The 15286-nt window shown below is 41.2% G+C and overlaps 1 protein-coding gene across 1 annotated transcript in view; it reads right to left on the bottom strand.

Moving 5' to 3' along the window:
* Positions 1 to 15286, bottom strand: part of ghra (growth hormone receptor a) — a 41823-nt gene that overhangs the window by 22133 nt on the left and 4404 nt on the right. Inside the window, exon 2 of the mRNA XM_049578325.1 lies at positions 4770 to 4891. Coding sequence (XP_049434282.1) covers positions 4770 to 4887 — 118 coding nt within the window. The 5' untranslated portion in view covers positions 4888 to 4891. The remainder of the gene's footprint in view (positions 1 to 4769; positions 4892 to 15286) is intronic.

The raw sequence follows: 15286 nt of genomic DNA, 5'->3' as shown, positions 1-15286 counted from the left end.
TAAGACACAGAGACAGACACGCTCAGGGAAAGAAAAAAGAAAGTGTGCATGTGAGGACAGATCAAGACAAACGACTACCACTGGTTATAATCACTTTGGTAAGCCTTTAAATACAGAGTGAGCATCTCCAAATGTCTACTCTTGGCTTGTAATGTGGCTGGTTCTACAACAGACATAAAAATGCAGCAGAAACAGTGTAACCCTCAGAATTTCAAGAAGGCTTTATTAGGTCCCTGACCTCAACAGCAAAATGGTTTCAAACAAATGATTTCTGCAACCAACTAGATGTGTCTGAGAGAAAGAGTGGAGGATAAAAGGTCAAATATAGACTGTTCTAAGTGTCGAGAGCAGGTGTCAGCGTTGGAGTTTATGCAGCGGTGAGCTTGAGAAAGGCACAGGCTGTGTGTGTTTGCTCATGCTATCAGCGGCTGCTTTGTGTTTACAGATGTTTTAACGGCTGTTGAGGAAGACGTGGTGGAGACCATTTTAACGATTGAAGGAGGTGGACCAGTCAAAACCTCACCTGGCTATCAGCGGTTTGTCTGAGAGCTTATCAGAAAGCTGATGTAAACTCCGCTGAGATAAAGACATTTGCTACAGTTTGTGGACATATATACAGTCAAAGGGCCCAAGGGCAAAGACGTGGAGCTAAAAACTCTGTGTGATATCACTAATTGATTTACAGCACAGTATGAACAGACCCATCTGTTTCTCATTCGTGATTTAAATGGCATCTTAAGATGTAACCAGGGGTCGCTGTGTTGAAATCAGCCTTTTTTTGTGTCAATAATTTCTATAATATAACTAAGATATAACTGTCTGCCCCCATTTTATACACATCATGCCTAAAATGATGGAGCTGCTCTAGTTTTCGCATGTCATTACACGCCTGTGGGAGTATCTCATCAGGATACTCTGATCCTGTGATTTTCACTCAGCTGCGCCAAACTAGATACCCACCCTGCCTTTCACAACCAATGGCCAAAAGGCATAGCAATAACCGAGAATTTATGACACGTGTCCAAAAAAACAATTATAGTCATTAATTTCAACTCAGAAAGCCAAAATGGCCTATAACCATGGCCACTTAATCCAAAAGGGAATGCTTACACTCATGCAGATGTGCTTTAGGCAATAGTTTAGCAGGCTCTCCAACAGAAAAAGGAGAGGAGTTGATTTACTACCAAAATCTGTAAAACTGAAAATGTTTGGCTGCTCTGGTACCAACACTGGCACCAGAAATATTTTTGCATGGAAAAACACTAAAACAGCACAGCAGAAAGAACAATATGTTCACAGATCATGATAATTGATCCAATGTTCTCAAACTTCAGCCACGTTGGTCCACTGAGTTGTTTATATTTCCCGGATTGCACTACGGACCACAAAAAGAGGAAAAAAAAGCCATCTGAGTGTGACGCTACAATATACATAAAACATATAGCATAATAATGTCAGCATTTTCCCCCTTAAAAAAGCCCCCCAAAAATCAGAGAAGAAGATTGGTGTGGACTTGGTCTGCTTGGCAGAAGAAGAGAGAATTAGTTGGCATTCTCCAGTGGATGCCAGTGGTAATGTTTCCAGCTGGTTTTCACTAAACCAGCATAAAAAACGAAGAGCCCTGTTGAAGTCCCAAACTTTTTGTCTAACATAGATAGTGATTCACCGTCCTGCTCAAGGATGCCATAGAAATATGGCAAAATAACTTATGAAAAAATGACCCCTTGCTTGCTTCCACGCCCCTGCTGGGGTGTTATTAGTAGAAATGTGAACTGATGAATACGTGTCTTCCTTTGCATTATGATTTACACAGTCAATTTGTACATCTCTGTGTACAAATGCACACACTCCTCAGGTCAAACGAAGCAGCAACCTCCAGGGCTGAGAAATGGACCCAAGTGCGAAAAGCTGCAGTTCATCGAATGGCCACTTGAGGCTAGTTCTGACCAGAGTCAATCCCCACAGATGCCCATGTTAAACTTTACAGCAGAAATAAACATATTTACAGCCTGGTAAAGAAAAACGGTTTGGGTCTCTGTAGTTAATTTCCCCGCTCATGACAACCAGTGCCACACCTAGCACATTCAGCACCCTAGGCAAGCTTCCCCCATTAGCCCTAGATCTTTGAATCATTTCCCCTTTATGTTCGGGTTGGATTTTGGTACCCAAATGTGATCATTCTGTCCACAGAAATCCAAGATGAAAATGACCAAAATGCCAAACCTCAGGCTTAACGCCTCGTTTCCACTTACGTATGTGACTGGTGTCTGTAGATCTGTGAAATTATGTGGATGATGCCTCTAGTGTCCAACGCAAGGAAGTGCATTTCTTTACAGATGGATAAACACCTGATAGAATCAACCTGTAGTCATGGGGAAGAGACTAAGTTTGTCAATTTTTCGCCATCCAGTAGTTTGGAATATATTCTTGGAACATTATTTGGGACAAAAATAGGACAATTATGGCATGGCAACGATTAACAGACGACATTGGCCTGCCAGGTACATGGTATTTTTTGTGAAATATTTCATTAAAAAGTAGTATGAATGGCTGAACGACCCATAATAACAATCTGAATATATATGATTTATAACCATATTTTAGCAGAACAACATTACTCAGATTTACAATGTGTTAAAAGATAAACAAGTTTTTTTAATCATTCAAACTGACTTGACAATCAACACAGGCAACTGAATCGAAGGAAATTAGCTAGTTAGCAGCCTGTTAGCTAAGCTAGCACACTGCCATGCGGTTTCTCCAAAATCCACAGCACAAGTTTAATATTTCTGAACGTACTGGAGGGGAGAAGTTTCGCAGGCACATTGGATATCATGGAGATTCCCATAGGAATGAATGGACTTCCGGTTGACTTGTCTTTGTACACATATGTAAGTGACAACCAGGCGTTATAATGGGCATCTACAAAGCAATGGGTGATGTCACAGTGGCAATGTCCATTATTTTCATACAGTCTATAGATCAAACCAGAAAAACCAACCCTGAATGTTAGCGACCTATCAATAACTTAATACAACATCTATAAGCAACATGTCTTTTTAGACAGGATCATTGGGACAGAAAAGCAGTACCAGTGCAAATGGAGGGTAAAGGGAAATCATTTAGCACATGTCCAGGTAAATCCAAGTGGATAGGACATCGCACACAGCCAATATCACACAGCCAAAATTCCCCCAGTGTTTCTCCAGGTAACGTGCATGCTCTCCATTTTGGCAACAGGTGATTCAGTGGCGAGACAGGTGGGAATGGTCTAGAGATCTCTCAGGTCTCTGTGTTTAATGCCGACCGGTTCACTTCTTAATGGCAGTGAGCACATGCACCTAAGAATACACTTGAAAGACAGCGACATGCCAAAATATATATTCAAGGATGACATTTATTGTGTTGCCAAATGTTTTCGGTACCAATGTACTGTATGCAAAGTTAACAATCCTTTCACTGGAACTGAATGAAGCTTAGCCAAGTGCAAAGACAATCAACAGCAACAGAAAGGTAAAGTAGAATAAAGAATCTTCTGCCAGTCAAATATTAGATGAATTGTTTCAGCTCTTTTTTATGTGTGATTTTATACAGGCAATGTCCCAAAGGCATGTGGATTAGCTCTTTTTACTATAATCCTTAAAGAAACAAACAAAGTGTCAACTTAAAGGCAGGAAGGAAAAAAAGTCCATTGCCTGATTTTCCAACATTTGAATTTGAAGGAAAGAAAGTTTTCAAGTCAGGGTATGTACAAGTAAAACGATTTTGAATAAGTACCAATTTCCAAATAACTTTATGCAAACTGGACCAGACTCATGAACATGAAAGGCTTTTATAGAAAACGGTTTCTCATCCAGCTTTCACAAATGAATTCCCTCATGACATAAAATCCAGGAATTCAGATACAGCACAACCAAACGGCCAGACAGCAACGTTTTCTTTTTTTTAAGGTCAGAGACACATTTTGACAAAGTCAACAGCAGAATTGATCCATTCCTAGGAGTGACTGTATCTAAGCTGTGACGATCTCTCTAAATCATGAGCTGTTCTAGCATAGGTAGACTTTGAATAAACACGTATTACAGCTTGGCTAGTTCTTGGCTAAGGTCTGCAGGGCTGCACACTTTCACCTGATTTCAGCTGTGTGGCTTCGACCATTAAAGGAAGATGCCAAATCACCACACGACTATTACTAGTCTCACTAGTTAGTTTTGTAATTGGGACTCTGAGCGTCAGTTGCGGAAATTATGTGGTAGAAGACAGCATGGTTGATTTTAAAAACCTATCTTGACCACCTCATGCTTTAGGGAGTAAATCATATCAAAATCTAAGTTTGGCCTCTTTCCATAGCCGCAGCATTCTTTCACCTAATTATTTCAAATGGTTCAGTGACAGCAGGATTAGCTGGCTGAACATCCTGAATCGTCCTGTCCCTGGACTTTGACAGAGAAGCCCCGACCACGTATTTACCCTGGCTCTATTGATCACCAGCCTGTTTGACAAGCCAAACCAGGAAAGTGCGGCGTTTGCTCAACAGTGAACCTTTCCTCATGTATCTGAGCAAACACAGCATTCTGCAACTGATGTCTGACATAAGACGTGATAACAAGTGCCAACAGCGTGTCGAGCGCAAAACCCTGAATCAATGTTAATGTTTGATGAGCTGTGTGTGGAGAGCTTAATGAACGAAAGAATGATTTGCCTCGCATCAATTTATTTCACCTGCGTATTTGTCCTCACACAAAGCAGATTCAACATTCGTAACCTACCTGGTGACGTCACGTGGTCCCGGCCCATGAGAAACGCTGATCCAGGAGTGGACAGCCAATCCAGGGAGGAAATTAGGAGAAGGACTACGACATTGGAGGAGGAGGACGAGACAGTCATGATGCTGCGGAGAGAGACAGAGGGGAGAATGACAGAGGGACGGAGACACAGTGATTATAATTATCAGTTGGACTCCATGATGACATGCTCATGTGAAAACCCTCCTTCCCTCACTTCTCTCTCCCTTGCTCTTTTTCCCCCTTCCTTTCTCTCTGGCCTGTGAGCACAAATTGTGGGTGCCATTTATTTTCAGCCGGTGTATGTGAAACCCAACACGGGGCAGGGTATAATTAATTATCATGCCAGGTTGCTGCCGCAGCACTTGTCAGTTGAATGTACGAAGCATGTTCTACTGTATGTGTATGTTTGAAACATTTTCACTCTATTGGACAAAGGGACAATTTTAATAAATCACTTTCTAAATTAAACCCATTTGAAATGATTTTGTCATTAGCCATGATTCCCTAGAGACATACCACACATCTACTGTAGGTTTAGAAATGACAGCAGGGAGAATCATGTGAAACATAAGCAAAAAGTCACTCACTGTAACCCCTCATGACGCTGACTAATAGTGGATGAAATATCAGGGTAATTAAACCTTTCATCATTGTGTCTGCTACTCATGGAAGCTAGTCAGAAACGCCAGGCCGAACCTTTTAAAGGAACAGTGTGTAAGATATCAGGGGATTTACTGGCATCTTGTGGTGGTGATGGTACACTGCAACCAGCTGAAACTTCTCCCGGTTAATATTCCTTTAGTATTCATGGTTCAGGAGGTTTTTACTGAGAGCTGGATTATTCACAGAGATCTCTACCTCTCCAAAACAAACAGACACGTTGATTTAAGATGGTAAAAACAACGAATAAAGCAGTTTCACGATACAATTTTTTTAAATTTAATTTAATTCGGTTCGGTGCCTTGCTCAGGGGCACCTCGGCAGTGCCCAGGAGGTGAACTGGCACCTCTCCAGCTACCAGTCCACGCTCCATATTGTGGTACGGACGGGGACTTGAACAGACGACCCTCCGGTTCCCAACCCAAGTCCCTATGGACTGAGCTACTGCCGCCCCCAATGAAGTGTTTGCCTGATGCCGTTCAGCTTGTCGCAGATGAATCGCTAGCCCAGCACCTGCTAATGTATGCTCAGCTTTTTTTCTCTGATACCTTAAGGTTCAGACGTTCAGGAGGTTTTTACCAGGAGCCAAATTATCCAGAGGTCTGTTCCTCTTCAAAACAAACAAATCTTGGGATTTCAAATCGGTATAAACACTAAATAAAACAATTCCACATTAAAAAAATCTGGGTTTTTCCTGTCCTGTCATCGCAAAGGGGCTTCTAACCAAGGTAGATGATGCAAAAATGTGTAAATTTGAATGGCCATTTGTAGAGTGAGTGTTGGTTTGTTCATTCTGTAGAAACATGGCAGTACAACATGGCGATCTGTATAGTTGAGGACCCGCTCCCAGTGTAGATATAAACTTCTCATTTTAAGGTAAGGAAAACACAAGGATTTCTAGTTTAAGGTGGTTTTCTAATATATCCCCCTAAATCCTGCACACTTGACATTTAAAACATTTCTCTTGTTCCCTTTTGAAGTACAGTTCATTTCTGGCCTGAAGCTTTTATTTTGAAGTGCTGTTTCTTGCTGTAGAGTGAGTGACTGTTGGACAGCTACTTGACAGAGACAGCAAACTAGCTCAATGGCATGGCCAAATGAAAGTATGACGCTGAATGTATTAGACTCTGGGACCTTGAAGTAATGACGAAGGAGAAATCTGGCATTGATTTTTATAACCAGCAGAAGCAAGCCATAAACACAACACTGACACAAGCACATTTTAGCTTGATATAGAGAAATCATTTGCAAACAGCTTCTTATCTACACATCCTGAAGACAGGAAGCAACATGGTCATTAATTTGGTGTAGTGTTCCTGAACACCTGATAAGTCCTATCTCCTTTTAGCTCTGTTTTGGTGACTGCTGCATCCAAAAATGAGAAGGATGAAAGCCGTGAGAGTGAACCAAAACAATAAAGTTGCAGCTACAACCAAAACAATGTAACTAATGTACACTTAACTACTCCAGGCAGCTGAGGGACTGCAGAGTTATGTGATCACCATCTGTGCGTTGTTAAATAGCTGCACTTATCACATTACAGATAATCACTTGATCGACTCTTGATACAAAAATATTGATTCCAGCAGCTTTCAGCTTTTCAAACCCCGAACTAAATCAATGCCATGAACAAAAGCAGTAGTGAGTGTGACTTTTGGCTTTCGAATCACGCTGCGGCAAAACACACAAGAATGTAGAAAGACTTGCTGGCAAAATTTATACCACACCAACACAGTAACATTTCCCCTGAGCCCGACTTGAATTTCCCAACAAAACCTTTAACACAGAAATGTGGTGACTGCCTCTCTCATCCAGGCCATCTACCTACAGCTAAAATAAGACTGTGTTTAAACAGTATGTGGCCTGTGATATAGAAAAACAGTGAAAAACTGTTCTCGGTCAATAAGTTGGTGTTAGCGGACAAGTTCTACCAGTCAAGACCCGACCTCTAAATATAGGCCAAACTTTCTGTCCGCACCCTTGGCTATTTACAGCTGTGTCTCCACAACTTCGCTGGGCAGCCAGCAACCCCAAAATGTACAGGCTATGTTTCTCAGGGCAACGCTGCCAGTATTTTCCTCAGTTCTGGTGGAGTCTGATGACAGAGAGTCTTAAAGCCATATAACTACAGTCAGCTATAAAGCATTTAAATTATTCTCTAGGTTTTTATGGGAAAAACAGTTTGGCCTATGTGCAGAGGAATGGTAACATTTTTTTTTCCATATGTAGAGTGACAACTACTGAGCAACACTGTGGTGTCCTCAGACACATTTTTAAGACCGACAAGGTTGGATAGAGCTCTGTGAGACCAAGTGGCGAGGAATGCCTGGGCAAAGTTTATACAAGTGTTCGTATCACAGGACACATCAAACACTGGCACCCATTTACAGCAAGAATGCAATCCATTCATTTCTGCATTAGATTTAGAGAGAAGCAGATTAGGAGAAATCTATATAATGTGCAGCTACAGCAGAAACAAAAATTAACGGTGCAGCAAGGACATAAAGATAAACTCAACAACCTTTACACACAGTTTGTCAAACTGCACAAATTAAAAGTGTAATCATGTTGATTTGTCACTATGTAACAAATTTCTCTAACAGTCAGTGCATCAACGTCAGCATAAACGCTCAGTTATATATATGTGTGTGTGTGTGTGTGTGTGTGTGTGTGTGTGTGTGAGCGTGTGTGGCTAAAATCCAAACTCAGAGGCCGCACAAGGCCAAATTATACAATGCAAGAATTCATGGCAGGCAGCTGTCAAACAGCGAGCTCATCTGGCCTGGCTAAAATGCTCCATTTATAATCAATTAGTGCTCATTTTCTACATTTGACATCTTGCTCAATTTTGTCCTCAGATTCTCCCAGACCCTCCCTCTCCCCTCCATTTTGATAATTTATTATTCGAAAATCACGATTACAAACGTGTCATATTTCTCCCCTCATGAGAAGCCAAAGCTCCATCCAATCAGCACGTTTAAACAAGTTTTCTTTACTATTTTTTGTAGGTTTAAGTTTTCTTCCCCTTTTTTCACATCGTCTTTTCTTTCAAGTCAAACATTCCTTAATCAGTCGAGTAACCAAAGCACTATAAAGGAGGGCCAAAGCATCCCTCCTCTCCAACATGTGGCCTCATGTTAATCCTAACATTAGTCTCCCCCTTTCTCATGTGAGAGCGTCTGTGAGAGCCCTGGCAAGGCCGGGGCTTCATCTCCATCTCATGCACGTTTCTCCCCCATTCCTCTCCTTCTCTCAGCCAATTACAGCCTCTCACACTCGCGGGAAGGCTGTCTAGTCCAATCGGAAAAGAGGGAGGCTCAGCCCAGGCCTCCTGGGGTCCCTTGGTAAACATTTAAGGCCTCTGTGGTCAACCTTCCTCCCACTACCTCTGCCCTAAAACACACACACACACACACACACACACACACACACACAGACACGCACGCATGGAACATGAGCACAACACACACACAGATGCACATCTTGACTCGGCACCCCACTGCCAGCACCATGCCTCTCCCATGTTTCCTTAAATCTCTATTGATCATCTGTGTTTGTTCGAAAAGGAGCTGTCAAGAGAGGGAGGAGGAGGTTAGGAGGAGATGGGGCGATGGTGTGAGGGTGAAGCCAAAGAAAATGAAAGGTTAGGGGGTGAGAGGTCACATCATCTCTGCGTCTCTTTTTCAGCTGCAGAGGAAAAGCACATGCACACAGAGAAATGTTGCAAGTCTGAGTTTGAGGTGAATGGTGAATGTACTCTGGAGGACACTTCTCATCGTCAATTTACTTATTTACGTTCTTCCTTTTTTTATATGCATTTCTAAAGTTACGTTTCAGAATTCAAGTACATAAAAGTTTGGACATTATTATTTTGTGCTACCGTTGGAACTCAGATACATAATGGATGCATTAGGAGTACGGCTGAGGATCACAGCTTTCGACACCATGTTTGGAAACACTGCAGATTTTCATGGTTTCATGGAGTTTTATTTTATGAGTATTATGATACAATCGGTCCTTGTTTTGGATCCCTTAGGACATATAATCCAGTGCCTGAATGCATTTATTGTGCAAGGAGACAGTATTTTACTAGTCCACTATTTCAGAAATCATTTCGATTACCTAATAAGGGTGTCACAACTCTCCAGATCCAAAAGTTGATTTCAATTTTGAGGTCAAAATTTAGTTTAATTTTTGATTTAAACATTTTTTTCTGCACTGATGGCTGTGCCATTGTTAGACTATTGAGTCCTGACTCAACAGATTATAGGTTTAATGCTCTGACAACTGACATCAGTGTTTTCCCTTTAATATTCCTACAGAGCTGCACCACAAATTTTAATATTTGAGATGAAAACACATAGAAACATACTGCTACAGCTACTGACTCAATATCTAGAAAAACTTGAAAAACAAAATGGAAATTACCATCTATGTATGTAAACACTGATGTCATACATTCATTAACATGATTATACAAAAGCATACATTCTTGCACAAACATACATGGAGAAAATTAGGTCACCCTTAAATGGGATTAGGACCCCATGCTGAGATGGATCCCTTCTACACTTCCAACTCTCAATGAGTTGTCATCCTCAATCTGTGAGACACACTCGTGTTTAACAGGTGCACACACACTCATGTTAAGCAATACGCCATGAGAGGCAGCAGTTTACAGTGATGCCAGAAAAGCTAAGGGGCACTGTTAGGCACAACACAGATACGTAACGGTAACTATACAGACCTGGCATTGTTTCATTAAAAAAAATACGCAGCAACATAATATGCCATCATTTACTGATAATCGTTCTTCTGCCAGGCAATGTAGCTCTGTAGCAACATTTAGCAGAATGATTGAATAGCCACACAAACGCAGTGTAAAGTGCCGGCTGATTTACAAATTCATGATATGGAGCCAAAGAAGTTCATCACTGTGGCTCAAGTATACATAACATTAGGAGACAGAAAGTTCTCATCATGGTGAAGTTACATTATAACCACATATATGTCTACTATCAAGAACAGTGATGCTCACTTTCCCCAAGCTGTTGTCACTTTGCAGCAGAGGTGTGGACTCAACTGACTTGGACTTGGAGTCAGATTTGAGTCACAAACGTGATGACTTAAGACTGGACAAAATCAAGAGATGTTCCCGTACAAAAATGCGACATTTAACAAAAAAAATGAATTGCAGTGTGCAAAACATGCAGACAAAAATGCAACAACGTCCAACTTTGTTCGACACGTTACACAGAAAACAGTATGTCAGTGTAAGGTTAGCAAGCTAATGCTAAGCTAACATTGGCCTGACAGTTAAGTAAGTTTTTAAAAAGCTTGTTTCAACAAATAAACACAAATTTTGAAAAGCATTCACAATTTTTGAAAAAAAATATATTGATACTCAGTTTACATTTGGTAAAGAGCACATTATGACTTTTTAGGACATGAAACAAAGTTTAGGAGTTTGGACTTGGACGTTGTCATCCATGACTTGGGACTTGAGTGCAAAGACTTGAGATTACTTGAGTCTTGCAAAACAATGATTTTGTCCCACTCCTGCTTGCGATATCATTTTTGTTACTTGCTGAGTTATCAAGCTGCACCGTTAGGAAAACAACATTGCTAGCAATTAACAACAGAGCTAGAGAAAAGTGAGCATAAGCAGCTACAATTAAAACATGCAAGCTAGCTGAAGTTAACTTGTTATCTTATCGTATTGTTAACTTACATAGATGGGTGGTTTAGTTTGTCCACTGGACTGGGACGACCGATATTTCTCCAACGAAGCTACAGGACACAATGGGTTCCCTAGCTGCTAAAACATCAATCCCTATAGGTCCTCTTGTTTCTTTGGCCGACAACTTTGTGGGTCTTTTGGGCGTCCATTGAAAGACAGTGCTGTTTACTTCTGACCGTTCTCGTCTTGGCGGATGATAAATGTTTCAGGTCTCAGTTGATGGTTGCCCTCTTTAGCTCTGCATCCCTTACGACAGTAGGTGACTCATGCCATACAGTAATGCTGTTGAGATGTGGTCACAGCCTTGAGCCTATAGAGTATGTTAAAACGGCTTTATACCCTACTCAGCCAATCATAATCAAGGACTTATTCTATAAGGGGTGTGTAGCGTAGGGGAAAGGCTAATTAACATCAGCCTTCACCCTTTCTTTCATTTTTTCGACATTCCAGTAATATAAGACGTTTATGGTTGATGACTGAGTGGAGTCAAGTGCTTCAGTCCAGAGGAAATGAAGTGTAAGGCAGACAGAATGCTGGTTGAGGTGAGTAGTAACATGTCACTGGAGGTAAAAACAACATGGGCAAAGCTCCTCAGAGGGAGTCGGACACTCAAAAAAGAGTCAAACCAAGACACTAAAATTGCCCTAGAGTAAAGGCTTATATCCACCGTGCCATTTTGGGCTGTCCAAGATGAAAATAAGGAATCAAGAGTGTAACGTTGTTTAATGTATGGTCATCAATTCAGAAAGATAGTCCTACGTTGCACTGAGAGACACATCAACCAACTATCAGCTAAAGCTTAGGGAACCAAAGACAACCTGTGACAACGGTTTAAGATTCAAATTGTCACAATGTTGCTGCTGTTACAACCCATGTGCAAGCGATGAGCAACCAAAAAGGGCCGCACATTCACCAGAGAAAACCGGCAATATACATATCTGCAAACCACAGATATGTTACATTTGTCTGTTATCATGTATGCTACTTCATAAATTTTCAACAAAATCATGGTAAGGTTTAGGCACAAAGACAACTTGGTTATAGTTAGGAAAATATCTTGTTTGGGCTTCAAAATAAAAAACCTTTCCATGGCGTAATCATGGCTGGAAACACAGCAATGTCTCGGAAAAAAACGACCACTTTCTGTTGCACTATCCTCTGTAGAAAACAACCGCTTTTTGTGGTGCTATTCCCGCAGGAAATGCAGCAATGTCTCAGTAAAAATATCTGTTTTTGGTGGCATTATTTCGAATGGAGAAAAAGGGACAGGTCCCTGAAAAACACCTACGTTTGGTGTCTAAAAAGCCACTGGAAACACACCGTCTCGTCTCGTCTAGGTGTCACGCCATCCACCATCCATCATCCACCATCCCTCCACTCCCTATACAAAGTTAGCCCATAAACTAAGTCACTTAGAAATGTCTATATAATAGGTTAGCAATATACAGACGAAATATAGTCATGGTTTGCAGAAACCTACAATGCCAACATTTTCTTCTGGTGACTATGCCGAAATGGAATACAGCATTAGATGAGAGCAGCCAACATGGAATTGTAAGCACCCTTTTTCAAAGTGTTTTTTCTTTTAAAGTCTTTTTATTTTGTTGCATTTTCAATGGATGACAAGCAGATGACATGCCTGCTTGAATATACGGTATATATGTAGTACATGCTTTATTTATTTATTTGTTTTACTTTACATTGTAGCACTTGGATTCATCAGACAACCTCATGACCTCAAGAATTTATTAGACCGATCTCACACAATGTGACATGTAATAAACTTGCAAGGCCACTGTTGCGGCACAGTATACTTTCAAGGCTTTAAAACAAAGAACCCCCACATGCTCATTTATGAGTCATGTTTTGTGAGTGAGGCTGCCAGCTAAATGTATTAGATGTAAATATATCTAGAATAGTTTTAGGCAGTGTAAGGAAGGAAAAGGATGTCTGCACTTACATGAAACTGTGTTTTTAGTGCATCAGTGTTAGAAATAGCACACAGCATAACAATTTGCAAGACTACTTTTGCCCTTCAGTGGCTTTAGATGTTTTAGGGACCCCTCAAGTCTTTAAATTGGTTAGTGTGAATGTAATGCCGCCTATTAGTGCATCCTCAATGTTTAGCTCACTCACTATCAACTCTTCATTATGTATGTCTTCTTTACTCCTTCCTTCAGCCCTTGCTCATTCATCGCAGTCTACCTTTCACTACAAATGCCCTGATGATCCAACCTCACTGGTATATTTGAGGGCCAAAGAAGAAATAAAGGAAGGTATGCATCAATTTAGTATGATGTTGTTAATTACTTTGGAACCAGCCACTGAATTTCATGCCAAGCCAATACAACAAAACCATTTCAGGGTCTGATTTCTCAAGGAAAGCCAGACAACAATTCAGCCAAAGGCAATCAACTACAACCATAGAGCTCATATGAATAAAATACGAGGGTAAAAGTAGCAGGAACAGCAGGAAACCTGCAGAGAGGAACAAGTACTTTGGGTAAATGATCTAACATTAGCTAGCCTACAGTGTAGCCAGCAGTGCGCTCCCACAGGATAACACGCAAACATAAAAGATACACACAAAAATCTTACCAAGAAGACTTGATGTCCCGCCACTGTGCTTCCTTACATCAGCCAACTTTCATCTGCTCCCTCCTCTGCTTTCATAAACTGCACGTTACATCACTTGAAAATGGCCACATAAAAATAAAAGGCTGAGAGTCCTGAAAACGTTGGGCGCCTAACGCAGTGGATCCCAACCTTTATCCTTAAGAGACCCCTTTTCTATCATTAAGTCAACAGACAACACCTGACCAAGTGACATATTTCATGGATATTTCATATTATATTCAGTAAATGACAATAAGAGTACAGGATAAACTGATAAGCGGTACAATTAACCCAAATAATGAAGGCAATAACTGCAGGAAGTTTGCGTAAAATCAGCTTTTTGGATGCAATTTTGAGCCGATTATTTCCTGTGAATATTGAAGGATGAGTTTTCCTGATATTTTTAACAATCATACATAGGCTACATAAGAGGCTTCTTTTGCGATTTTTTTAATAAATAAAATGCTGAGATATTGGTCTACTGTATATTTTTTAAAAAAAAGGTTGGAAACCAGTAGGAATGAGAATCCCCAGAGGATCCACGATACAATATTGTCACGATACTTAAGTCACGATATTATTGCGATTTTAAATATGTTGCGATATCCTGAGTATTGCGATAAAATATATTGCGATATATTGCAATTTATTACCTCTTTTCAACTGTAATTTATGCTCCCAAAAGAGAAGTCCGTTTTATCTAATGAGATGAAGTTTTCAGTTCTTCACTTCAGCCGTTTTTGCAGCAGCAGCAGCAGCAGCAGCAGCAGCAGTGAAATGTATCTAGTGGACTGAAAAATCAATTGTTTTTATTATTCTAGTAGGCTATCTAAAGTTTAGTTTGTATTTGTATTATTAATAATTTATATAATAAAAAAATCAATACTTGGCACTGTGTGATGATATGATATTGCCACACAGATATATCCCGATACTATACTATATCAACTTTTCCTCCACCCCTATACTGGAAACCAGTGGCCATTCCACACTTTTAACGCACCACATACATTCACTCTTCGAGGTGCAGACCACTGATGGATTGGGGGGCTTCACGTTGGGGCAGGCTATGGGACAGTGGTGTCCTGTAGCCCTCCATGCTGCACCCCCAACCCATCCTTATCTGTCCTCCAATTTTAAAGTACCACACACACACCTACATTTTGGGGGACAGATGGGAACAGGTTACAGGTGCCTTATGGCTGCACAGGCCATGGGGGGGTGGGCGGGGGAGTCTGCGTTGGGCGGTGGGTGGGCGGGCCCTCCTGCCCCCCCCCCATCTGGGGTGTGTCTCTGGCTCTCTGGGGGTGCTGGCCATTGCCGCCCCGGGTCCTTGGGCCTGCGTGGTGTCCTGCGGCCTCTGCGGCTCCCTGGCCGTGGGGTCTGGATGCCCCTGCGGCCTTGGAGTGCCTTACCGCCCGCCTTCCCCTGTGGGGCTGGGACATTGGCCCTGGAACTTGGTGATGGTTTTCATAAACACACT

Source organism: Epinephelus fuscoguttatus, linkage group LG6 (genome assembly GCF_011397635.1).
Source record: "Epinephelus fuscoguttatus linkage group LG6, E.fuscoguttatus.final_Chr_v1".
NCBI classification, from domain to species: domain Eukaryota; kingdom Metazoa; phylum Chordata; class Actinopteri; order Perciformes; family Serranidae; genus Epinephelus; species Epinephelus fuscoguttatus.
Note: the sequence above shows the minus strand (reverse complement) of the source record. Positions and strands in the feature narration are given on the sequence as shown.